This window comes from Pteronotus mesoamericanus, unplaced genomic scaffold (genome assembly GCF_021234165.1).
Source record: "Pteronotus mesoamericanus isolate MK-2021 breed Mesoamerican mustached bat unplaced genomic scaffold, CSHL_Meso_final contig_182, whole genome shotgun sequence".
In the NCBI taxonomy this organism is placed as follows: Eukaryota; Metazoa; Chordata; class Mammalia; order Chiroptera; family Mormoopidae; genus Pteronotus; species Pteronotus mesoamericanus.
The window spans coordinates 24,899,667-24,927,494 of NW_026555078.1; the positions used below are offsets into that span (position 1 = coordinate 24,899,667).

Here is a 27,828-nt window from a genome sequence, read left to right on the forward strand (position 1 = left end):
TTTCCTTCTTTTATCTCAGGGTAGGAAGGTAAAAAAGACTGATGCTTCTGCCTGTTCCTCTTTATTTAAACAGAAAAATAGAAACTCAGTAGAACTGGGTTCAACAGGTCTTTATTCTTTTAGATCCAGAGCAAATTTCTAGAAGATGAAAAAAAAAGTATCACAAAACATAGCGCAATGTTGGTATAATAATAATAATAATAAAATATATGGATAGGATCTTATATTTTAAATTTGTATTGTCCAAAATAGATAATTACACATTATGTAATAGATGGTGAAAACAGTAAGGGCATATAAAATCATACTCTTGAGCTCCAAATGACTAAGTTGGAAGCATTCAAACTCCAAGAAGGGACAATTCAGAGGCTATAATGGGCTTAGTGCTGTTATTTAAAGTAATGAAGCATTTTCTCTGCTTTCTGGATTCATTTCACCAAATGATTTCCTCAGCAGGTCAGATATAGATTTGCAGAAAGTGGAAAACATTTTCCAGGAATAAAACCACTGATTCCCAAGAGGCAGCTGACTTAACTATTCCAAATAATTAATCTTGGACTGACATGCCTAGATTTCTCAGAGTGTGGTCACTGATACTCTCAAGCTCTTCCTGACCTTGAGACGTTTATACTTCATGTGTACTGAACACTCTTGTTGAGAGGGTGTCAATGGACTAGCTGCGTGACCCTGAGTAAGCTACTTCTGAGTAAGCTACTTTGTTTCTTGTGCCTTAGTTTCTTTGCCTCTAAAATCTGAATGATAATAGTAGTTACCTCAAGGAGTTGGGAATGAGGATTAAATAAGGGCTTAAAAAGGCCTTGGCAAATAGTAAGTATTCAATAAACCTCAGCCATTATTATTCCTATTACATATCAAAGCTTTTCTCTGGTATCAATAATGAACATTTTGCTCACCTTTTTTTTTTTTTTTCCTTATAAAAGCCTTAGTTCAGAATGCCCAAGTCCCTTAGATCTGAAGAGGAAAGAATTTTGTGTCTAATGCCTGACCTTTTTAAGTTTGGTCTCACAATGAGAAGAACTAACTGAAGCCCTCTCATTGATTCATTCACTATTCATTGGATCTCCAACTATACTGTAAAGAAAGTATAACATCAATTCTTATGAGCCCATTTTTAAAGAAGGGGACAATAAAGTCCAGAGTAATGCTTTGCTTAGTGGTTATACTGCTACCAAATGGCAGAGAGGCCTAAATGTCAGGGTTTATGACACCCGAGCTAGTGTTCTTTCAAGGTAAGACCTTCTAAGATCCCTTTGGAGCAAGTGAAACCATTCTATTTATTTATATTAACCAAAATCCACACTTTATTCAGATTTCCCCGGTTTTCACCAAATGTCCTTTTTCTGGTGCAAGACCCCATTCAGCATACATGACATTTAGGGAGTCAGGTCTCATTAGGTTCTTTTTGGCTGAGAGAGTTTCTCAGACTTCTTTGTCTTTGATGACTTGTTAGTTCTAAGCAGCACCGGTCAGGTATTTTGTAGACTGTCCCTTGACTGGGATCCGTCTGATATTTTTCTCATGATTAGACTGGAGTTATAGGTTTTGGTGAGGAATGCTACAAAGGTAAAGAGCCATTCTTATCACATCATATCAACGATACATGCTATTACATGGCTTATCACCGACGATGTTAATCTTGCTCTTGGCTAGTGTTTGTTTCCCCTTTCTATACTATACTCCGGAAGGAAGTCACCACAAACCCACATTTAAGGAGTGGGGAGTACTTACATTCATTATTTGAAAATCTTTTGTATGGGAGATTTGCCTATTCTAACTTGTGTATTTATTTATTCAGTCATTTGTTTATATCAGTATGGACTCATGCATTATTTGCTTTATAGCTTGGGTTATAATCCAATGTTATTTTTTTATTCAAATTGTTCCAGCTTTGGTCACCGGGAGCTCCTCCAGCTGGCTCTTTTGTCCTTCTGACACACCCAATCATTGTGATTCTTTCTAAGCACTTTCTTTTTCTGTGGTACAAGATGTTCCAAGTTCATCTTGTATATTTATAGCTCCAGTCCTAGAATAAGTCATTTCTCCAAGCAGCCCTGGTTCCTTGTACCAGAACCAAGGTCTGGGCACTAGGTGTGCTCCCATTCTGGCTGCACTGATGTGAACTAGGAATTTCAGAAAGACTCTCAGCTCTAGAGAACACTAATCCCCTAAATTACTTCTTTTCTTTCAAAGAATAGGTAAGTCCAGGCAGAAAAAAATATGCAAATGATTTCCATTATAAACTAAGTAAGACAAACCATCAGGCTTGTTGTATTGTAAACCAACACAACACAGTTACAACAGAATTGCAGAAGGATCCTTAGAATAACAGACTCATCTGTCGGGGGTCATCAGGGAGAATGCTGATAGTATCTTCAGCTTTGCCACATAACAAACACAGCATGGTGTACTCCTAGAACAAGATAAAATGCATAACTACTGTGAGGAACAGGGAGAAAGAGGCTTCCTAACTTACTCAGGTAAGACTGTTCTCTGTATTGTCATGGACAGTCTTTCTGTACATTAGATCAATTTCAATACCTATAAGCAATGTCTTAGTTTTATTCTGTGTACCTCAAAGCCTTTTGTGTGTATAAACTGAAGACATATTGATCCTCTGTTTACTTATACAAGAATGTCACCTTGGAAATGCCTGGCCATTTCTTGGACTTAAAAAATACACATATTGGGCTTAGTTAGTGCTATTTGAAGTAATGAAGCACTTTGAGCATGGGCCCCTAAGGACAAATTCCTGATCTTAGAGCTGTTTCTTTCTAGGATATTTAATACTAATAGGCAAGAAAAATGATTTTAAAAACAACAAAAAAGGGAGAAAATTCCTAACCCAAAAGGTATTTTTATCTACCCCAAGGAAATAAAAAATTATGTTAAATCCACTAGTATCTTAAGCATGCCTCATATTTAGGTAGCTAGTTGTCTAGAATTTGATCTATTTAAGGAATTTTACGTTCCTTGGGTTTAACAAATGTTCAGACTAGTGACAGAAGGGATTTTGTTTTAGGTAAAAATGCTTAGGGCAAAGTCCTGTTCTTACAGTGGTACCTTTCTAGAATATATGCTATGGTTCTAAATTATAGAGACATATCTTTTAAACCCTTAGCTTAAAAACCTTTCATCTTCTTTAGGAAAACCAACATCCATGTTCAGCCTATTAGAATTTCCACACCTGACACTGAGATTGCTAGCTCTCTGGAAACTGACCGGTCAGAGCAGTTTGTGTTTCATGAGTCTAGGCAGTCACTAGACAGAGGGTCACAGAGATAAACAATGACTACAGCACAACGGCTGAGAAGCAGTCGACTGCCTTTCTGCTTCCTTGCGGGGAGCTCAGCAGAGGAGCTTGGCTGTGGCAGTGGAGATATTGTTCCTTAAAAACCACAAGTAATTTTTTAGTCTACTCTACACACACAATAGAAATAAATAGAGGCTAGACCTCAGCAAACAAACATGAGTCTCAGGAATTAAAAATAAAAATCCACTCTCTCCAAGGTCCTTTACTGCTCTCAAATACTTCTGCTTTTACCCGCCAGACATTACTAGTAGAATGTCAACCTCTCACTGGAAATGAACAAGCAAAAAGTAATAAAGTCAAAATAGGAAAATGTGTGAAGCTAGACAAATACCTGCACTTTCAACTAATCTATCCGCTGACAAGTTTTTATTAAGTGTCTATATACTCTGCAATGTGCTAGGTATACTGGTAGGCATGAGAGAAGGCATGGACAAGGTCTGACCTTGCTAAACTTAGAATCTAACTTGGGAGAAAGAAAAAAACCTAACATATAGTATAATCTGGAAAGATTATTAAATCAGTAAGTCTGATTATACCTGTACTCTTTAATTTATTGGCAGTCTGTATTCCAAATTTCATTGTAGGTCAACTGTTAGGAATTCAGTAACAGTTTCCCACAGAAGTAGTTGTACCCAACAGTTAGGTTCCCAGGAAATCCAAGGAGTCTTAAATTTATATTATACAAGAACTATAGAATCTAACCATATATAGCAGTACTTCTGTGGGAAAATATGTCTAGAGTTCTACCTTGGAATGTCAGAAACATAACTCTGTGTACTGCCAGGAATGCGGTGGGATTACGAAAGCTTTTACTAAAACTAGTCAATCTGGGAGAATCAGAATTCTCCCCTAGTCATTCAAGGAGACCCTCAAAGCCTCCACCTGGGCAAAGCGAAAGGGCGCAGATTTGGAAGGAAGGGTGGAGAGGGTAGAGTGACCTTAGGGTAAGACCAGAGCCTTTGTTTTATTCGGAGGATCCCATGGCTCTTCTTCTCTATCACTATCTGTTAATTCTGACCCAAGTCTTCCCTGGTCCACAGAGGAAAAGGAAGCAGTCTCACAGTTCCCCTCTTGTTTCTTGGGGGCAAAAAACATAGTTATTTTAATGGCTTTTAGGGTAATATTTTTAAAAAGCATATCTGCAATCATTTTTATTTTCCTTTTAAACTCTCTACTTCTGTCTCCACTTTCCCCTGTATTCTTTTTTAAAAAGTTTATTTATTTTATAGAGAGAGGAAGAGGAAGAGAGAGAAATGTCGATTTTTGTTGTATCAGGACGATGTTCTAACCAACTGAGCTAGCTGGCTGGGTCCCCTCTATGTTTGTCATCAGGAAATTTTACTTGGTTTAACCATGGTACTGTGGTTGTTTTAGAAACAGAATCCTTATCTTTTAGGGACACATACTGAAATATTTACAGAAGTAGTGACATGCTTGGAATTTGTTTCAAAATAATCCTGTGGGGAGACATGGGAATGGTGAGGTAAAAATAAAGCCAATTAAAACTGGATAGTGGAGGTTAATACACTATTCTGCCTATTTTTAATTATGTTTAAAATCCCCATGAGACATTTAAAACAAAACAAAACAAAACATTATCAATGGTGGGAATTCCTCTCTGAACCTGAACTGCCGCTGGAATAGGAGGGGGGCTGGAATAGGGTGGGGACGAGAAAAAGAAGTCATCACAGCTGAGAACAAAGACTTCTTGTGGTCCTCAGGCTGAGAAAGCAGCTCCCAAGCAGCTGCCTATTCGCAGGAGTCAGGGCCTGCTTGTAGGTCCAAGAGCTCAGAAAAGGGAGAAAACAGTATGGGCTGAACTATCAAGAGCAAGGAGGTAAAATTTAAGCTCAGTTTGAAAGAAGTAACATTTAGTTGGCCTGAAGGTAGAGAAAGGAACAAGTCAAGGAAAAAGCCTAAATAACGAAAGTGACGCTGAAAAGAGCAAGCATGTGCATATGCAGTGGCAGAGGAGTGACAGGGAGCTGTGCTTAAGGAAGATCAATAGAGGGCCGTGTGCCCCACAGTTTGGGGGCTGCTGCAGTCATTTAGTTTCAGTGGGAATGGTCCTCGACACAAGGTGTGGCAACAGAGCCAAAAATAAGAGAAACAAAGGAAGAAAGGAGGGCAGGTAGGATATTAGGCTTAGAGAAGGAAATTTGGATATCTGACAGGTTTTAACTGGGACTCAGTGTGCATGTACTCACTAGTTGAGGGAGTATAGAGAAGGTTCTAGGCCAGAGACCAAAGCTTAGGGGAAAATCAGTTAGGGAAAATAGGAAAGGAAACCAGAGAAAAAGCCAATCAACAGTCAAAATGATGTTAGGAAACAAAAAAAAGAAAGAAAGAAAAAACATCTAGTACTATGAACCTCAAGAGAAGAAATACTTTAAAAAGACAACAATGGTTGCCCTGGCCAGATGGCTCAGTTGGTTGGAGCACTCTCCCATACATGAAAAGGTTACAGGTTTGATTCCCGCTCAGGGAACATATCTAGGTTGTAGATTCAGTCTCCAGCTAGGAGGCAACTGATCGGTGTTGGGTTTTTTTTTTTTCTCTCTCTCTCCCTTCCTCTCTCTGTGAAATCAATAAACGTAACCGCAAGTGAGAAGGGGGGGGTGGGTAAAAAAGATGACAACGCTTAACAAAAGCAGAATTAGAGGAGATGTTAAAAGAGGTAAGAACTGTTATAGGAAACCTATAAGAGAAGTTTTAGTAAAGTGAAAACAAAAACCAGTCTGTAGGTGGTTAAGAGGAACATAGAGAAATAAAGGAAACAGGGTAAAAACCTATTCAAGTAAAAAAGCAAAAGGAAGGAAAGAGATGATGAGAAGATGAATCAAAGCAGTAGCCAAGTGAAATAAAAAGATTTTAATTTTTTTTTACAAATAAAGAATAACTTAGTGTACTTAATGTAAAAAAATTTTAAATCCCACGGAGAAAAAAAGGATGCTAAAAAGAGAGAAGGTAACATAAGATTCCTGGGGAAATGCATCAGGCAGAAGCATCAGACAGGAGGAAATAAAAATCTCCCTCTGTAACAGGAGGGAAGGAAGAAAGTCTCAAGTCAATGCTGTGTGTGGTATACATAAGGAGAGTTATGGGAAACAAGAGAAAGTAAAGCTGCAGCCCAGCAAGAACTCTGGAATGAGGAGTTTGGATATTATGCTGTAGCTAAAGGTAAGCTATGCAAAGGCCAATAAGGTAGTTTGAAAGCATCATTTTAAGAAAAATAATCTGATGGTAGAACATAATATATGGGTAGGAGGAAGTGGATGCTGGGAGAGAGACACTGGATGTAGAAAGTCCCATTTAAGAGTTTTTTTTCCAAGAGAATTTCACACTATCTGGGCATTGTGACTACAAGCCATCCTCCTTTACCTTCTTCCTATCCCAGAGTCATTTCTGGGGCTTCAGAAATGTCTGTGTTTAGTCATAAAGGAAAATCAGCTAGACTTTGGTTTCATGGCAGTAATATACAATGGCTCAATTAGGGCATAAACAAGCAATCTCAATATCCATTTAGGGACTCTAAAAAGCTCACAAGACCTTCAGAAGCCTCTGGAAAATCACTATAAGCACTCCTTTCCTCCCATGAAAGGATAACGCTGCTCCTTTAAGCCCATGACACACTCATTCCCCTATCTGGCCACTACTCATTCACTGAGATCTTGATTTTGACCTAAGTTACATATATCATATAAATATTTGAGGCATAATTTTTGGATGCTGAGGAGATGTGGTCACAATGTTATTTAGATTAAGCACAACATATTGGACCATGTTAAGACAAGTGACAAAGTACTTTCTTCCATATTAAAATAAGAATGTGTGAGAGTGGATGTATTATTTTATAACATGCTGTTGTGAAATGTTTTATTTTTCCTAATTATAGGAAAATCTGAGGGATTTTAAAAAATTCCTTTGCCTGTTAAAAGCTCTAACCTAATATTTATATCCTATGGACAGACATTTAGCTCACACTAAATAAGTAACTCAAGCTGAAGGTTTGGAAATGGAGGCAGTGAGGGACAGATGCAGGCTAGTGTGTCCTCATAGTTTACAGCATGTCCTTGGCTCTCCCCGCCGGTTCAGCTTTTCTTTCTGACCACTAGACCTACTTCAGGCCTTCACCAGCCTGTAGAATTCTGTTGCTTTCTCCGTGTGCTCTCACAATTGCATAAGGACTAATTCTTATAATAAATCTCTGTTCTCTATCCTTATTGTACTTCAGCTTCTCTCCTCCAACCTTGATACATCCATTTGTTATTTTACTTATCAAATAATATTAACATGTCTTGCTGCAATTGAGACTACAGAATTGCTCAACTCCACATGCCTATTACAGAAAATAAGAGATAACCTCCTTATCACAATTTCCATGCCCAGCAAGTGTGACAACAGTGAGCAGACCAACTGTGCAATCACGTAACTAGGTAGAGTAAAAAGAGGCATAACAGTAACCTCAAAAGAGGTACAATGTGCTGTTCTTCAAAAACAAAAATGACAGGGCTGAGAAATCATTTATAAGGCACACACTCTGATTTCTGACTCCTTTAAAAACAGGTTTGAGCAGATCCACCCACATCTAAAGTTTCTCTCTCAACTTACACAGAGAAAAGGGATGGTCTCCCCTAATATTTGCTAGTACTTCATTTATGACACCTATATCTCGATTTTCAAGGGTACTTTTATCGTCTCCCCTGCCCCCACAATAACATACCCATATTAACACATTTACCTGAAATTCATCCATGATACTGAATGTATATTCGTGCCTGGCTACTACATGATGACAATTCTTACACAAATCTGCCAAAACAGAAAGAGACATAATAATTAAATCATGGAAAGTGTCTTTAGACAGTAAAATTCCTATTCTCAGCAATGGTACTGCTTTAAAAGAATCTTAACTGTCATTCTTAACATGGCAGGAAACCCATTATAATATCTACCTTGATAAGAAATCCAGAATCTGTAACATAACAACACTGTATAATAAAGGGACTACACTTAGAGACTCAATGTGCATATATTAATTCCCACTGAAAGCTCTCTAAGGTAATCAATTAACAAATATGTAAATGTGTTTTTTAAACTAGCTAGACCTATCTAACTATGTAAAAGCTTCTATTCTCAGGAAAGATAGAAACTTTGCTACTATAACCAATCATAAATCAACAACCAATGCTAGACATTAAAGTGAATTTAATGATAACAAAATATTCTAATAAAAACATGATAATAATGCTTTACTGAGTGTTTAGAGTGTGCCAGACACTGTTTTAAATACTTTTATCTGTTTATTCACTTAATCTCCTCAAAAACCCAAAGAGATGATACAATTTTTAGTGATAAGGAAACAAACACACGCTATGGTTATGTAACTAGGAAGAATGTTCAGTTAGGAAGTGTTGGAACCAGAATTCAAATCCAAGCATTCTGGCTCCAAAACACTTGCTCGCTCTTTCTTTCTTTCTTTCTTTTTTTAAGATTTTATTTATTTATTTTTAAAGAGAAGGGAAGGGAGGAAGGAAGAGGGGGAAAGAAACATCGATGCAAGAGAAATCCCATGCCCCGCAACCAGGAACTGGGCTACAACCCAGGCATGTACCCTGACTGGGAATTGAACTGGTGACCCTTCCCTTTGCAGGATGATACTCAGCCAACTGAGCCATGCCAGCCAAGGCAGAACCCTTGCTCTTAACCACTATGACCTAATACCCGGAACAAAATTGAGTTTAAAGGGTTATATCTAAAAGAAAGAAAATGGTTCTTTTAATTTAGAACATTTTTTTCATAATGTGACTGTATTCTAAAGGCTTAGTGTTTTTCACACCCCTCTAGCAAAATATCATTTTTTGTGCATTTACTTCTCATATATTCAGAACATACCAAAGAGCCAGGAGACAAGCCAAAAGGGGATGTACAGTTTAACTACTTGTCACAGTATCTGGGCACTAAGGTGTACATATACTTAATTTATTCATAGAATTTCTTAGTGCCAATTTCAGAACTGATTTATTTTTATAGTTTGTTTGGTTTCTCAATATTGAGGATGAGGAACAGTATATAAAGGTAGCTTATTTACAGCAGCAAGACAGGAGACAGGAGACAAAAAAAGCTATGAAAGCAGAAAAAAGACTAAACCATAGCACTCAGGGACATTTAAAATAGGGGCAAACATCGCTTCTTGGCCTTTGGCTAAGATCAAGTGTATACCATATGATCTCATCTATAAGAGGAACCCTATGAACAAAAATAAACTAATGAGCAAAGTAGAACCAGAGGCATGGAAACATGGAACAGACTGACAGTGACCAGCGGGAGGGGGAGGGGGACAATGACGGAAAGAAGGGGAGGGACTAGTCAAAGAACATTCATAAATGACCCATGGACATGGACAACAGTGTGGGAACTGGCTATGGAGGGGGGGGCTGGGTGGAGGAGGGCAAAAATGGGACAACTGTAATAGAATAACAATAAAAAAAAAAGATCAAGTGTAAAATAGGAGGAAACAGCCCTGAACACTGTAACAGCTGTTGGAGGACATCACTGTATTATACTATAGTAGAAAATGAACACTCACATGGATGATCCTAAAGTTAAAAGAAAAAGTCTCTATATCTTGTTTCAGAAGGCATAAAAGCTTTAAAAATAAACAAACAAAAAAAACAGTGCCTGAGTCATAAGCTTCAGTTATCTCCAAAAGTTATTTAAGTAGACTATCTGACGCTAGATAAACAAGGTGTTCTTTCTAAATTCCTCTTAAAAACCTAACTACTAACTGTGTTGCAATACAATATTAAAACAGGCTTCATATTACTTTGCACAACATAAAAGTCAATACCTGCTAACAGACTTGTGTGAAAAGAAAAGGTCTACTTACGATCATAGGTAACTATTTCTTCTCCATCTTCCTCTTTCAAAGATTTGTTTGTGATTAGCATAAAATCCCGCTTACCACACACTGCACAGCCTGTAAAGTTCAGTAAGAAAGATCCATTCTCCAGGCAGATGTTACCCTAAAATATTAAAAATAGTAATTAAAATTTCTTATATTTCAAAATGCTTGGTGAAAATGATTAGTAAACTTAAAACCTCTAAAGGAGAAAAAAAAGGCAAAATTTACTTGCTTGAAGGCAACACCAATTAATTTTTGAAATTATCTTTCCTTTAGATGTGCTACTTATGGTAAATAAAGCTGAAGCAGTGTTAGAGCTGTAAGTCTCTGAGGTCTGCAACTATGTTTAAGAGAACTAAGTGCAAATGGCTATTTAGAAACACGTTAATCAAGCTTTAATAATATGTGAAAAGGAAAAAATTGAAAAACCTAATAGCCAACAATATTAGATAAGGTATCATATCATAAGCTAGAATTAAAATTCAGTCAGAACAGAAACAAAGCCAATGATAAAAATCTTATACACTGTGCTCAGTTGATTGCTGAAATAGCATTTTCTGAAGCCTTAAAAATACCGTAAAATAAACAAACTCTCAACTCTATAGATGTCAGTCCTTAAGTATATATGCGATTCAGCAGAAAAGGTAAAAACTCTGCAATTCCTTAGACTCACACGATGGCATTCAAAGAAAAAGGATTTTGCTTGAATTTTGCTTAATCACTAAGAAACAACTTACGCTCCTGGCTCAAAGGAGGTGTTTCAACCTTTCTTGAAATAATAAAGCATAATATGCTTTATTATTTTTCTTCCATCTTCAATATTGAAATCACTAAACAAAATTTCATCAATTTTGATAAGGTTTTTTAAAATGCAAGCTGATAGGACAGCTGTCACAATACAATCTAACAAAATTGTTTTGAATGAAGTTAAAGACAACTAAGCACTACTAGAGCCATCTTATGGAAAAACCCAAATGAACTTTTTGGCCAAGCCCATATAAACTTCCAGCTATTAAAAACAAGTGTTTGCGTTGATTAAAACAACAACAATAAACTCTACTGAGGTATACCTTACATATACTATAAAATCCACATATGGTAAAGGTATTGGTAAATAACTTTTAATAAATATATATGCCAATGTACACACTATCCCAATCAAGATATAAAATTTCCACCTTCCCAGGAAGTTCCTTCATGCTTTGTATTCCATTGCACAGATTTATCTGTTGAAAGACCCTTGGGTTCTTTTCAGTTTTTTGACTATTATGAATAAAGCAGTGATGAAGATTCGTGTATACATATTATATGGACATATACCTTTCTCTTGGGTAAATTACTAGAAATGGAATTGCTGAGTCATACAGTAAAGCCATTATATAAACTTTGTAAGAAACTGTCACAAAGTTTCTTGTGACAGTTTTCCAGTTTTCTATTCCCACCAGCACTGTGGGAGTACCAGTTGCTCCACATTCTCACCAACACTAGGTATTATAAGGTGTATTTTTTTAAATTTTAGCCATTCTAATAATGTAAAATGTGTTATAAGAGATGGCCTCAGAGGTCCCTTCCAGATCTAGAATTCAGTAAGAAAAACTGAACTTCATCAAATCAAGCTTGAGGATGAGACCAGGGGTAGGGGTGCAGGTGTCTGCTGTTGGCTGGGTTGACGGTGGTGGGGTTTCCTTTGTTGTCCCCTGGAGCTATAGAGAAGTGGGGTAGAGGCTGATGTCAGCCATAAGGACGGGGACCGTTAGGCAAGGACCGCCACAGGCAGCCCCAGCTGTCAAGTGCCTAAATACTGCTACCGGGTCATTGGAATCGGCGGAGAGGCTAAGCGCTCCCCACCTGCGCCCGGCCTCACGGGGAAAGCAGGCCGGGGGAATGAGAAGCCTCCAAGGCCGGCCATGGGCCAAAGGAGCGGGAAGTTCTCGGCGCTCACTCGCTCACCCGATTGGGATATTCCTTCTCCACACAGTCTCCACACATTGCAACGCAGTTAACAGGGAAGGTCTTCCAGGGCTTCCGGGGAAGGCGAAGCCTCGCGAGAACCAAGCGAAGGTTCCGCATGCGCTCTAAGAACTCGACCCTGGCGTATTCAGTTCTGAACAAAGTCTTCGTCTCCGCCCCTTAGCAACTGCTGTTAGGGCACGGCCTCATCTCTTTCGCAGCAACGGTGACAACCAGTGGAACTTCTGGAACTGTAGGAGAAAGAGGACCGTGTGGCGGCGGAAAGGGGAAAGGGATCTTGGACAGAGAAAAGTTCTAATAGGCCTTCCTGAGTCTAGGTTGACAGACAAGTCAATACACAAGAAAGGTAATTGTTTCTCACATTCAGCTTTGTTTCAGCCTTTCAGCTGCCTTGGCTTACTCCATATATAAAGCTGAAATTATAATTTAAATATTTTTCCTTAACCATTTCTTAGGAGAGTGAGAATGATAGATCAGATTTCAGCAGGTGAACAAGCAATAACTGAAGTGTTTCGGAAGCATTTAAAGCTTTGCAGAGAATCTCCTAAAAAGAACATGTAAAATGTTAATGGGAAATGATCATCCCAGAGTCCTCTGGAGAACATAGCGGCGGGAAACGTGCTTCTATCCCTCTGTGTGTCACAGAAGCGTATCAGTGGCAGGCAAGCACGATGTAAATAGAAAATGGCCAGGTCAGTGGTCCCTGCATCATTTCCCAATTCTGTGGAGTTCAAAATGTGTGTGATAGGTGCTTGCTTCTTTTTCAACAACCATTTCAAAGCAAGCCAGTTTAACTGGGTTTGCTAACACAGGGATTCTATCTCCACTGGAGTGCTGAAATCGTAACCTTTGGTATTTCAGCCTCTGGTAAGGATCTGCAGCAGTAACTGAAAGTCACAGGTGTGCTAAAAAGCACTTTAAGAACTAGTGCATCAGCATTCACTTTATTCTTGGAATAATTATAATGTCTTCCATTTGTATGACATTTTCAACATTTCACTGTCATTTCAGTTTCTAATTTTATGCTTTCGCAACCGTATAAGATTAGTAATGTGAACCCTGAGAAGAAATACATCTGCCAAGAAGGACTCCTCATGGTTTACTGGGCCCAAATTCATGACTAGAGCCTAGTAGCTATTGCTGACAGAGGCCTCTTACACACTGCATTTCAGAGAAAAGCCAGGGTCTGAGCTATCAGCCTCCTTTCCTGGGCTTCTGCCACTTGGTATCCTCTTACGACCAATGGACAGAGACCCAACCCTAGCAATTCGAACTGTACAGCTATATCCTCTTTTGTATCTATGCTGACCAATCAGAGCTGCTCTATGATGAGATCAATCAGAATGCACAATTCCTACCAATTAGGACAGTGCCATTTGGACTAATCAGAACTGTGCATCTGATTCCTCATTTGCATAAAAATGGGCCAACCCGGAACCAGGGTGGAAACTTTTTATAAAAGGTGGCCTCCCCTTATTCTCAATGGAGTTGCGCTTTTGGTGGGCTGTTTTTTCCTGGTTTGGAAACTGTTCACAGAAATAAAGCCTCTCCTTTTCTATACTCAAGTGGGGATTTTGTTGACAGTGAGAAAAGTATGTCTTTACTTTTCGGATAAGAAAACCAAGAAAATAAGTGGCTAAAGGTCTTCTATGATAACAAAACTACTTGGTAGTCTGTCAGAACTAGGGCTTGGTTCCTATCTTGGGCTAAACTTCCTTTTAGTACAGTAACTAGTAGCCACATGTGGCTATAAATAACTTTTCATGTGGCAAGTTTGACCTGAAATGTCTTGTAAATACATCTTGGACACTAGATTTAGAAAACTTAGTGTGAAAAAAGTAAAATATTTCATTAGTAATTTTTATATTGATGTTGAAATAATTAGGCTAAATAAAAATAAATTAAAATGAATTTTACTTTTTTTTTAAATATGGTACTAGAAAATTTTAAATTACACATGTAGCTTGAATTATATTTCTACTGCAGAAGGCTAGCCTATACAATTCCCTTTCTGGATTGATTTTTTAAATGTATCCTCTGTTTTTAAAGCCCGATGATCACTTTTAACATTACTAACCACTGTATCTATTTTATTTAATTCTGTAGACATTTTTTGAGTGTCATCGCTATGCAAGGAACCATGTGGACAACAGGAAAATGAAAAGGACACTGTCCTTTCCTAGTCTCCATATATTCACCATGGAGTCTGAGAGAGAAAATCAGCAAAAATGCCTATAATTACTGAAAGCTTGTGATTTTACAGCACAAAATGGAAAGACTTCTGGCAGATGGGGAATTTCAAAAAAGGAATTTGGGCCTTGAAAAATTGTAGGACTTCAAAAAGCAGAGAGTTTAGTATAGGAATTTCAGGTGGACCATACCAAAGAGTTTGGATTTTACCCTGCAGGTGACAGGGAGCCACTGAAAGTTTGAGCAGGAGAGTGATATCAGTGTGTGGTTTAGGAAGATCCATTTTAGCGCCATTTTATTGGGACTGATGGAAATGGAGAGAAATTGGATATGCAAAAGGCAAAAACGCTAGCACGAACCACAAGGGGGAGACATATAGCTTTCTGCCTCGAGACTAATAAGGAATGTTCATGATTTAAAAAATAAAAATAAAAATTACACAGCAAAGATCTTAATGACTAAGTTCTTTGGTATGAACTCATTTTATGTTCTGAGACATGAAAAACAATCTACATATTCACCAACATCTTTTTACCTTTCCAGAGTGATATTGTATCTTGTTATTGAAGCAAGCAGGTGAAGAAAAAGGTCATCTTATTCACAGGCACAAAATTTCAACAGCTTATAGCTATCTACCCACTGAAGTTCCCTATTCAAATGTAACCATGTTCAGGGAAGAGAGTCAGTAAATGAGTCTGGCAGGGGGAGCGGGAAAGGACCAGAAATTAAGGTGTGACTATGGCAATAGGCATGTGAAAGTCTCTGAGGTTAACAGGTGCAAGAAAGGAAAATAGAGGCCAAGGAAAAAAGAAAAAAAGAGAAGATTAGCACCAGAAAGGGATGACCAAGTAGTGGTGTAAAATAAGTTTTAAAAAGTTACAAAAACTATTTTCTCTTCTAGATAATTATGTAAAATAAAGTTTATAGGAACCACTTAAGGATTACCTTCTAATAGAATGTTCTTTTAATAAACGTGACAGGAATAATGTGTATCAAATATATTCATGTATTGCAGTTTATGCATGAGATTATCCCTTGGCAAAGAGTGCATTTAGGTAGCTCTAAATGTTAAAATGATCCAATTATATATGAAAAACTGCATCCCCGATACAAGATTAAAGTTTTCCCTTAGGAGTTCAGTTTGAATCCCCTAACACCCTCTTTCTAGTACCTCTTTTCTTTTGCCGTTTATGATGCCCGAAGCCAAGAGGCTGGAAAGATGTAGTGTTCAGCATATCTATCCTCTTCACTCTTTGTTTCAAGGGGTAAGCAAGCACCCCAGAACTTTTATGGTGCTACTGTCAGACCAGTTTCACAGATGGGATGAAGCTCATCTCCAAGCAGTTCATCTGCCTAGTGAAGGTATGTGTCATTCTTTCCATTGTTTCAAGGGAAGTGTGAAATAGGAGCAGTTGTTTTTATCTGGTATCACCTGCCTGGCAGGGATGAATTAGCAGCAATTCCAGGTTAACTCTGCGACCACAGGTGAGCCTGACTGAAAGGGTCAGGGCAAGCTTTTTAAAATTTTAGTTCAGTGGCCAAGTTGGATTTTCTTCTGTTTGTGGTTCTCATAGCTATTCAGATTATACATTCTAGCTTTCAAACACGTGTCATTTAAAAGCAGGGGAGTAGCTACTGTTTCTCTTTGTTTCCTTCAGCTCTCCTCACTTTCCTTTCACATACAGATGATCATTCCCATATATAATTTTCATGATATATGTCAAAATCTCTGATGTAGTGGCCTTTAGGAGAAATATTCTCTCTCAGATCGTACATAGATAGGGATAACTTTAATAACCAAAATGTAACTGGATTTTAAATATGCTCTTATTTTATTTTATTTCTAATGTGTGCTCCAAGGATATAGTAAGACTTGGAGCAGAGTTTTGTTATTTGCCATCTATATGGACCATGAGAGATAAAGGAGTTTGGACTTTTTAGAGAAGCCAAGGAAGTGAGGAAAGGGAAATCCGGAGGCTCCTGGTTTGTCCTGGAGAATGGCAGTAGTTCAGGCACAAAATCCTTGGGAATTAAAAAGGTTGGGTAGTTTTGCCCTTACTAGTGTGGCTCAGGGGGTTGGGCATCATCCCACAAAGCAAAAGGTCGCCGGTTCAGTTCCTGGTCAGGGCACATGCCTGGATTGCAGTTCCATCCCTGGCCTGGGCGCACAGGAGAGGCAACTGAACAGTTTCTCTCTCTCATCGCTATTTCTCTCCCTCTCTTTCTTCCTGCCTTCTCCTCTCTCTAAAAATAAATACATAAAACATTTTTTTAAAAAAAGAATCTTGGGTAGTTTTGAAAAGAGTAGTTTTGACTTGGAGTGGAGAAGGGTTATGTAGAAGCTGCAAGAAATATTTAGGATATAACTGATTTAAAGCTAAGATTTTAGATTCTGGTCCTAACTGTATATTAACTGTAGGACCTTAAGCAAATTGCTTATTGGCTGGCCTTCAACTTTCTCATCTGTAAAATAATGACAATAATAAATATACCTACTTCACAAGTTGTTTTATAAAACAATACAGAAATGTTTTAGATACACAAGTATATACATATAACCCCAGGGTGCTAAAAAAAAAACAATAATAACTCCAACCATAAGCATGAGGTCTAAGGTAGAAGGGAGGATAATAAATTAGGAAAAGGAGATTGGTAATAACTAACAGCCTGCCCATCCTGTGAATCTGTGTCTAGCTGAGTTGGGTAATATGAGACTGTATACTTTAATTTGTACAAGGCGGTTTGTGTGCACTCGAAAAGACTGAGTGAGCATGTTGTGTTGGAGAGGACACTGTCGGGGCAGAGTTGTGTTAGGGAGGGAAACCACAGAAGACAGAGAGAGAGCAACAAGCCAGGCTCCTCCAGGAAGCAGACCTAGAAAGTTATCCAAAGATGCAAAGAGGCAGGGAGTGCTAATCACAGGTTTCCAACTCCACTTCTGGTTTCTTCTACTTGTTTCTCTTGACAAAATCTTTGAGAGCTTATATGAAAGTCCATACCAAGGTTTGAGAGAACTGAGTCATCTATAGAAGGCAGTGCCCCCAGTGTAACAGTTATAATAGACCTTTTTACGCCACTTCTTTAAAAGCTCCTTGATTCCCCACTGCCTTCAAGATAAAGACCAAGTTTCTTCCTAGAGCATTCAAAGCCTTTTGCAGTCTGGCCCCAGTCTCCTCTCCCACCTGCCTCTGCTGCTCTCCATCTCCCCTGCTGCTCTCCTGTCCTTGTCCTCACATGTCACTTATTTGTAGTCTCACCAAACTTCTCATGGCCAAAATCACACCAAATTCTTTCAAATCTTCTTTCTAGCTTGTTGTGTGCTCTTCCCACTGGCCAGAATGGTCCTTTTTCTGCTTGCTGAAGTCATATTCAGTCTCCCCGACACATTTGAACATCACCTCTTCCAAGAAGACTAGATATTAGTTTCCTGTTCTAAACTCCTGTAGTAACGCTTTATTCATCCCCCTCTTGTGGAATGCCCAGTCACCACTTGACTGGGACTCCTTGAGAAGGATGCTTGTTTCCCAGCTTTTCGCATTCTAGGCCTACACATAGTGGGTGCCCAGTAATGTTTTTTGATTGATTGAAAAAGCTGAACACACAGTTTCACACCTTACCCCAAATTCCAGGGCCAAATGCAGCCCTCATTTCACCCATCTCAGTTAGACTTCACTCTATTCACTCCAAGTCATTGCTTTCAAAGTTTTTAATATTCGAGGGGGGAAAAATTTGTAGGAGAACAAATTTTATTTTAAGAAGTTGTTTTAAGCCCAATATCCTCCACTTACTCACCAAGAATTTATCACTAAGCCATATCGTCATGCTATGCCCACCAAAAGGAAGATTCTGCCCAATGCCAGGATGACTCAGCATGGAGAAGAACATGCCCTAATATCATTCAATTTAACACCTCATTTCTCTCTAAGAAATTATCTGTAAACTTAGAGTTCAGTTTGTCACCTCATTCCTGGAAGTTTAGCAACATCTTCCTAACTCTAATTGGTTCTATGCACTATTTTGTCTTTTTCTTTTATAGGTAATTGGGTTCATAATGGTTTGTTGATTTCAGTTGAAGGAGGGTATATGACTTTTCCACCAGTGTGGTTTCTTAGTCCTCACTCACCAGTTTAGTTAATGCTTGAGATTGCCTACATTAGAGAGCCTTTCATTACAAAATTTAAAATAGTACTCAAAGTGTAGATATGCCCAGAAGAAGTAATATGATACTATTAAAGCTCAGGAATTCAACTTAACTCAGTTCAAATGATGTTTGGAATACCTACTTTATGTCTGCCTTCAAGTAACTTACAACCTAGGGGGAAAGAAAAAGAAAAAAACAATGGTCACAATATAGTGCAATAACTGCTCTTAGGGTTGCTAGTGGGGCCCAGAGAAAGGGCAGGCGTCTCAGCCGGAGAAAGGCTGAACAGAAGAGACACGCTGTGCCAAGAAAGGTTTTCCAAAAAAGTTGATAGTTCGGCAGACTTCTTGGACATTAGAGGGTGTTGGACAGGGTACCCCCTACACAGGGGGAACAACATGTGCAGGAGTACAGAGGCGTGGGAAAACAAGTCTGGAAGGCTGGTGCATAGAGTAGGTAGCCTAGATCTAAGTAATATCCAGTCTTTCCATGTGAGGGATAAAGTTTCAACCGTTAAGTCAGAGGAGATTGACTTCATAATTATGCCTAACACAGCCCTGATGGACACCACCATGTAATGAATTTTAAGTTGCTCGGGCTTTTTCCTAATAGATACCAGCATCATATTTTCCACCAAAATGGTTTTGTGGAGGCATACAGATGAGGGTTCACGTCCCAGCTCATTCACGTTAGCTGTGACACATTGGGCAAGTACTTCCCTGTGCCCTTTTCCTCATTTGCAAAATGGGAACGTGCCTACCTCATCAAGTTGCTGTGGGAATTAAATAAGATCATTTGCTTAGCACAGGGTCTGACGTACGTATTAGGTGTTTCATAAATGTTAGCTCTGTTGACAAATAGGAGTCCAGAAGATCTAATAAAGATGTAAGGAGAGGTTGATAATCAAGGGATGGTAATTACCTGCAGCCCCAGAGAATCCCAGAGGTAGAAGAACTCTCAAGAAGTTATCTAATATACTCCTCTGCATCTAAGAAAATCAACACTTAAGTCTACAGTATTGGGCCCTGCATGCCACCAAGGGCCCTAAATATATCTGAGGAAAGATGGGGTAAGGAAGAGAACAAAATGAAACCACAAGCAGAAAGAAGGGAATGAGAGAGAAGGAGAAAATGAAACAGAATGATCCAACAAAAGGTACAGAAAACACAGTACAATGGCATGCCTGCTGTTATTAGCTGCTTATTCTGAGCTTAAATCTTCCAAAACACACCATGGCCTTATTTGTGATAAAAAGAACCAAATGAAATGTTTGGGAACTCCAAGAGGTCATATATCCAATACTTCCATATAGTCTAGGTATAAAAAATTCCTAAGTAGAAGGAAGAAGGGCATCTCTAGGAATGTTTGGGAGCTTTTCTAAGGAGCTCTTCATCACACTCTGGAGAATGTGAGAATCTCTAGAGAGATTATTTATTGTGTTTAGTGAAACTGCTTATGTCAGGAGGGGTTCAGAGACTACTACTTGATAGAAGACAAAAAACCTCAGACCGAAGGTTTACCAATGAAACCTCTCTGAAAACAAAATTTTAGGAGTAATCAAAAGCTAACTTCCTTATATGATTCCATGTAAAAAAAAAAATAGATAAATGCTGCCTAATGTGAGTTGCCTGCTTGGCAGAAGGGATTTTTAGAAAGGCCTAAGCCATCGGAATTGAGACAAAACGTTTTTCCTTCTAGGAGCATTTCAACATCTACTCACACCCCCATTTGATTTTGATGCTCTTTGGTAACATTGCTTTCTGTTAAGCGTTAGCTCCTGAGAGATGACTCTGTCCTAATTCTTTCTTTCCCACATGTCTTTGATTTTTCCATTTGTGTTCTAGTTTATTTTTGGAGCCTGAGCTATCATGACTGCTTGCTCTCTTGTTCTGTTGTTAGGTCTTCCTCCTCCTCCTCCTCTGTATACTGGTAGGTTAGCAGAGATAATGCTGAACTGGGGCCAGACGTTAATTAAGCAAAATAAGTCAAGCAGATCAAAACGTCCAAATATTTGGTTTCAGATTAGTTAGGCACAGCAGCATTTTCCTAGAGAGGGGTTTATTTTGATGTGTTACATAAGCCCTCCGGTTGGGGCTGTTGGTTTTTTTCTGTGAGGCGTCATGACAGAGCAATGGAAAGGGCATGCTGTCAAGACAGAGTGTGGATACCACTAGGGAGCAAGGCAGAACCACATACCAGAGTCCATAACCCGGCCCTCACCTAAAACTTGAGAAGATTTTTTTATGTCAATATATTTTTCTAGGAACATAGAAAAATTGTCTTCCTGCCGGAATAAAAATTGGGTGAATTGACTGCTTTTGAAAGTTTACTCCTGGCCCAAGTTTCATTCCTAAATAACAATAAAGATAACATGATGATGAACAAATAATTTTTAGTGTATATCATATGCGCTGGTACTGGCCAGGCATCATGTGAATAAAGAGGTAATATATATGGCTTGTACTCCAGAGGATTTATTATGTTGAGAAGATAAGGAATGCATATTTAAATACGCACATATATTTTAACAAACAAAAACTGCCACGTAAAACATACTGAGTACCACATGAGTAATATATAAGATCATATGCACCAGTCTGTCCTGGAAAGCCCTGGTTTATGCCTGCTGTTCTAGAGTATTGTGCCGCCTTTAATTCTCAAGTATCACCGTTTGGATGATAAATTATATGGTCACCTTATTTACAGATTAGTGGTCTAGAAATTCAAGGGAGGGAGTGACTACCCATGGCTAGGGCAGTGGGTGGAGCTGGTAGAACCTGAGTTGGGCCTTGAAGGAAGAGTCAGGGCAGAGACAGGAGGAGAGCATTCTACAGAAGGATATCAAGAACAAAGCTACTAACACAGATGTGGGAATAAAGACAGCCAGGGCACAGCTTCAGGGACACTGTTCTCATTATATTCTCTGCGAATGGTGCCCTCTGGATTGTACAACTGTTGGTTCTAGGGATATGTCATATTTGAGGAGCAATTGGAGGATCACTTTAGCTGGAGAAGAGAATTTGTGCAGAGGGTTTGTGTGAAATAAGAATAGAAGCATGCAAAGAATAGATAGTGGAGGATATTAAATGCCAGATTAAGAAATTTGAATTTTATCCTGCCATGGATTGGAATTTAACTGAAGAGTTTTGAGCAGGTAATGATACATACAACAAAAGGGTTCTGGAAGACTAATATTCCCAACGAACATGATTAATGTATTGAAAGGAGAAGAAAGAAGAAGAACTAGTGTTGGAAATGCCAAGGACAAAGATGATTAAGAGTCTACAGTAGTGATGGGAGAAAGGGATATGAGGAGACAGATGTGAGTTCTCTAAAGCAGGATTGATGGAGTATAGTAGCTGATTAACTATGCAAGGAGAAGGAGCAATCAAGAATAAGTTGAGATTTAGAATCTGAGTACTGAGAAAATGATGGTATCATTAATGAATGTGGAGGAGTTAAGAGCAGTTAGTTTTTTGGGGGGTAATCAATGAACTCCCCTTCAGATATGATAAGTTTGAGACATCCATTTGGAAAGGTCCAGCAGGAAATAATAAATTGGAGCTGAGATAGGTGGTCATGACTAGAGATATAGATTTAGGAATTCTGTGGAGTGTTGAAAATTAAAAGAAGTTTCTCTCTTTCAAGATCATAAAAAATAGACAGCCCAAGGTTATCCCTTGGTCCAATTAGAGTTTGCAAAGTAGGAAGGAATACAGCGTGCAAAGACAGCAGAAGAGAGATCCCAGAGGTAGAAGGAGGGAACAGGATGGTGTGTCATCAAAGGGAAAGAAAGCTTCAAGCTTGAGAGCCAAATGTTGGAGAGGGTAAGGAGGACTGGGAACAGAACATTCATAGAGTTTGGTGATGAGGTTGACATGGGGTATTTGGAGGGGCTGCTTTTTATTGTTGTTGTAGAGGTGGATCCCATGTTTTATGGATTCAGGGATGAGAGAGAGTGATTCAAAGGACATATGAATGAAGACTGATCTTGTGATAAATTTTGTACTAAAGGGAGGAAAAAATATAATGGCATTTCAAGAAATAGCCAGTGTTAAGGAAGGACTTTTTAAAAGGATATGGTAAGGAACTTATGTTCTATGTAGAACTGTAGATAGAACTTTATTTGCTTAGAAGGAATTCTGGCTTTTCAAATTGCTCACAATACCTTCCTTCCTCTGAACTCCAAGCAAGAAGCTTACGAGCGCAAGGGAGGAAGAAAACACAAATAAGAAAAGAACTGATAAAGAATTTAACAGTCATCAACAGGTGATTGAAGTGGACCTAACCTCCTCCATGTAGCTGGGCCCCTTCCTATTCAGGGAGAAACTGTATGTACCTATAGCTAGTGTTGACATTTAGGTTAGGAGAGGACATCTCTAAAATACTGCATATTTTTTAGGGTTCTCTAAACTCCCCAACAAATCCCCCAGTTAAAACACTTTTAGCGACCTATACATTTCCCAGCCTGACATCCATCCTGCTTTCCACTTCCTCGGCCACCACCCTCGTTCAGGCCCCCGTTGCTTCACACCGGGCGTCCTGAATAGCCTGTCTCCTGTCTTTCTCTACCCCAGCCCTCCTGCACACTGCTGCCCGGTCAGTTTTCCTGAAGCACAGTTCTGATCCTATCTGTGCCTTGCTTAAAAGCCTTCAAAAATCCCCATTGTCGAATGAATTTTATATGAGCTCCTCACCCTAGTTTTTAAAGCCAGTCATAATATAGCTTTGGTTTACCTCTCTTAATTTTTACAATTTCCTTAAATTCAAACTGATCTATAGGCATGAAAAAGAGGGAGTTACTAGGTCTTTCTATCTCAAGGGGTCATAGGGGTGAAATTCCCCTATGAAAACAACAGGGGATTCACCCAGAAAGAAGGCAGAAGAAGGTGTGCAGATCATTTTTCACATTCTGTGAAATGTCATCTTGCCGTCTGAACCCTCCCCCGAGATATTTTGCTTATAAATTTTATATGGCATTTCATAAATTCTGTCTCCTATTAGAGTACTTTGTGTGCTTCTCCTACCTCTACCCTGTAGAGTAAATGCAGCTTGAAGATAAAGACTTTATGATCCTCATCTTTGATCCACTCCATGCTCTAGCACCATGCCTTGCACAGGGGGCATTCAATAGGGTTTTTTTTTTAAGTTCCCAAATTATACTGAAAAGAGGTTGTGGGCCCTTAAATAGCTCTAATGTTGCACACCCCCTCTCAACATGTCATTCCTCCTTGCTAGGAAGATGCAAATGTTTTTATTTTTCAATGTAGCAACTGCATGTCCTTTAACGTGGCTATAATGGCATTATATGTTGGAGTATAAGTAGTTAGAAGACAAGGACTTTTTATCGTTTAACCTAATGTGCACGGAATGTTCAATTTAAAGATTTGTGTATTTAATCTCTTTACTACATGTTTTATAATAATAATTTTAATGATAAATCCACTTGCAGAAGGTTATTTTATAAATCAAAGGTTCTTAAAGATGGAACTGTATGTAGAATTATGTACTTTAAAACGTCCGTTTTTCTCTGGAGAGAAGGTCCATAGCTTTCATCAGATAATCTTAGGGTTCTGTGACCCAGAAAAGAGTAAGAACCATTCTTATGAATCAATCCATCTGTGGAAACATTTTTACTTTGTCCCTATTTATTTCTTGCAAAGGAATTTTTAAAATTATCACTAGTTGTTCCATAGACATAGAATCAGCACAGAGAGAATCATTTAGAATAATTCCTGATGCTGCTTTCAGACCTCTCCTCTGTCCTCACGAATGCTAAGTCAGGCCTTTGGCTGGGCTGAAGAACTGAATAATGCAGTCTCGTGTGTGGTATACAAGAACCTCATCATCTATTGTGAGCATCTTCCTCCCCCTCCTTTTAGTATTATGAGGCCTCTGCTGCTTCACAGGGAATTTTAATATTGATGCTCACCGCCAGAATTCCCAAGCGACCCCTTCTTTCTTATGCCAACACTCTGACTGATTCCACAATTTTGGTTAATAGTTTGTTTTAAGAGGAAAAAAAATCTCTTCTAAAGGGTCAGTCTCAGACACTAGACCCATTAGCTGTTTCCAGTAAACTTTAGAGAAAGGGAGTGGGAAGTAAACTATTGGCTAAGTATTAAAAGCCTGCTTCTCAGTTAATTTTTTTTTTTTTTCGCAAAAGCTGTCTCCCTCTTGCTGATCATTGATGATTTTTCTGTATCTTTCTCCTTCCTTTTTCATTCCTTTGGGGTTCACTTCCCCCTGTGACTTAATTTAGATAATGCTCTAATTAGTGTAACTTCTACTCCAGCAGATTCCTTGGCTTTCACATCAGTGCTTTCCCATATGATAAACTCCATTAACAAGTCTCTGAACATTCAAGAGAAAGGAAGCAGCCATTTAATGTGATGGGCCCTACCTCATTTGACCCCATCTTCTCATCCAACTTTCTTGGCTATTGCGGAACTTCTTCAGCAGATAATTTCATCAGCATTGTATTAGGGCTGAGCTGTGGCATCAGAACTGATGGCTAAACAACAGATTCATTTCCTAGTAGGTACTATCTAAAGTGTCACTATAAGTAAAATTATATATATATATATACATATACATATATATGTGTGTGTGTATATATATATATCCCCCAGGAAGACACTATCCCTTAGAATGTTTTGTTTTAATGCCTTTTTCCCCAGTAGGGATGTAGATTTGTCCTGATGAATTCCTCTTTTTCTTCCAATTTCCAAGGCTTCTTCAGGCATGATTAGGAGTATAGTCTGGGCTGTGGAGTCAAAAACTAAATGAACCACAACAGACTATTTGACTGACACCCTAAGCAATGGTTCTCAGCCTTTACTGTACATTAGTGGCAACTGGGGAGGTTTAAAAAAATTGACACTTGGATGTCATTCTCAGAGATTCTGATTTAATTAGTTGGGGGTGCGGCATAGGCGTGGTAATTTTTTGAAAACTAAGATGGCAGTAGGCAAGGTTGAGGACCAGCCCTCTGCAATAGTCAACAGGACTAACACAATCAGCTTCAATGAAGCCAAACAGCACTATCTTTAGGATGTCATAATACTGTCATGCGACAGTAGAGGGCAGAGTTGACTTAAATTTATATAGAGAGAAAATGTCCAAGGAAATAGCAAGTAGCTAATAATGTAATCTTAACGTTGTACTTTGTGGTCGTCTTGTGCCACAAAGTTTTCATTTACTGCTAAAGCCAAATTACTTTTTGTATATTGGAATTTACAGGGAAGCCCCTAAGGAAGTGATGCCTGGTCAATAGGATCATTATATAATTCGGATAATTTTGAGAGCACAAGGGGAAACTATTAATGATTCTGCCAGGACAAAAGGTTAAACCGGGGGATTGCCTTAAGTAAACTGGGACATACGATCACCTGATGGTCACCATGTCTCCTGTGGGATACAAGAGGAGAACAAGAATCTATAATATGGCTTAATAATGAAAGCAACCAGTAGTAACTACATATGTATGCTGATGACTAGTTTTCAGTATAGTTTCATGTATGCCCATCCAGCATTGTTCAGCTCTCGACCAGGCACCGTGGGCAACAGAAAAGAAACTGCAGATGTGTTTTTAAGTATCAGGCATTATATACAACCTAGCGGGGAAGAGAAGACTAATTATACAGGAAGCTGCTCTGGTAAATAAAATCCTTTCAGGGAGCAGAATATGATAAAATAAATAAATACATTCGTAAAATAATAGTACCCTTAATATATATAGGCTGTCCTTGACTTAAAGTGATCTCACTCACAGTTTCCCACCATGGTCCTTACAAACGGCCAGCACTTCGAGAAGCCTGAGCTCTTCTAGGTCTGAAACTTGGAAATTCTCTTCTTTCTGGGCATAGCTCCTTTCCCTGTTGTCCGTTCTAGCTCCTACACGGTTAACCTATAGAGCCATTGACCCCCAACTTAAATCAAGGAATTTGATGTTAGCATAGAAGTCCTGATATAACTGGTGACAAGAAAATACCCTTTAACAATGTGAGAGTTAGGGGTGTCAATTGCCTCCACAGTGGAAAATTCGTGTATTACTTTTGACTTCCCCAGAACTTAATTGCAGCCATCCCTCGGTACTGGGGGTGATGGGTATTGGTTCCAGGGTCCCCTTGCTGGGTGATGCAGCCATTCCTGACACTTTTTGAGTGGCAACTACAGTATTGAGCTGTGTTTAATTTATGATCTTACACTAGATTTTATTTTCCTACCAAATTTCAACTTGGGTCAAAACTGTCATTCACTGTTTTGCATTTAGGAAGCTTACTCTTCCTTTGCTGACTTACGCATAAATTTCTACTTGATTTAATCTATCTTCTAATAATTAGTTCTACATTTATTTTTTAAATTTGTTTTGAGTGGTAAGTATAATTATTAAGATTTACTAGGCAACCTCAGGAAACTCTAAAATAGAGCACAGTAATACATGAAGCAAAGTTATGGAGTTAATTCTGCCACAAGATGGTTAGCTTTGGGTTGGACCCAATGGGCAGTCTGGCGGCTGTGACAAATATTCCCGCCGTGCATGGGATGGGTTGGCCAGAGAGTGAGCCCCGGTCAGGCAGACGCATCTCCCAACACTGGTGATAACTGAGGACTGCGGGAAACAGATCAACCGTGCCCTCTTTATGTGACAGGAACAGTTCTTTACCTTCATGGTACACGTTTATTTCATTATTTGAGTTATTGATGAAAGTATTTAGACATTGTTTTCCTTTAGTTCACTGCTGCTTTGTTCTTGCCCTGGCCCTCTTTTCTTTCAAAACTGGCTCACGGGAAAGGATCTAATATTTGCTAGTTACTCTTTACTATATTTTCCCCAAACTGAAAATAACTTGATTATTTCTTATGAAAATATACTATTCTTAAAAAATACCCAAGTGTTGTAGAAAAATAGAGAAGGAAGTAAGAAGTACTCGTAATACCACTATTTAGAAATAACAAGATTTTTAGGAGTATACTTCCTGATATAAAATACTTTTTTTCTTAGTCAAATAGAAATTATTTGAAGTCTACTTTTAAAAAAATCCACAATGTCAAGACATCTTTTCCTATTGATAAATATAAAATCCTATCATCACTTAACTAGCTATACAGAATTTACATGTGTGTATGTGTATGTATACTTACTATAGTTGGTTTGACCAATTTCATTTTGATGAACAATGAAGTGATTTCAAATTTTCACTTTAATGAATATTGTACCGAATATCTAGTATATTCTTAAGAATGTAAAACATAGACAGGTAGAACTAAAAGAGTCCCTAGAGAAAC

At 38.6% G+C, this 27,828-nt stretch overlaps 1 protein-coding gene across 1 annotated transcript; it reads right to left on the minus strand.

The window, feature by feature from the left end:
* Positions 1–1,531: 1,531 nt before the first annotated feature.
* CHURC1 (churchill domain containing 1) lies at positions 1,532–12,306 on the minus strand. The gene is made up of 4 exons (XM_054567436.1): positions 12,186–12,306; positions 10,221–10,356; positions 8,073–8,143; positions 1,532–2,431 (listed from the first exon to the last, which is right to left on the minus strand). The coding sequence occupies exons 1-4, from the start codon at positions 12,303–12,305 to the stop codon at positions 2,339–2,341; spliced, it is 420 nt and encodes a 139-aa protein (XP_054423411.1). The 5' UTR covers position 12,306; the 3' UTR covers positions 1,532–2,338.
* Between the last annotated feature and the right edge of the window lie 15,522 nt (positions 12,307–27,828).

What these genes read in the sequence shown, in the direction of transcription:
- CHURC1 (XM_054567436.1), bottom strand. Translation starts at nt 12,305, where the DNA reads ATGCGGAACCTTCGCTTGGTTCTCGCGAGGCTTCGCCTTCCCCGGAAG. An exon ending in AGAAGGAATATCCCAATCGG is followed by an intron (nt 10,357 to 12,185) that starts GTGAGCGAGTGA and finishes TTAATATTTTAG; the next exon opens with GGTAACATCTGCCTGGAGAA. An exon ending in GTATCATGGATGAATTTCAG is followed by an intron (nt 2,432 to 8,072) that starts GTAAATGTGTTA and finishes ATCTTGTTCTAG; the next exon opens with GAGTACACCATGCTGTGTTT.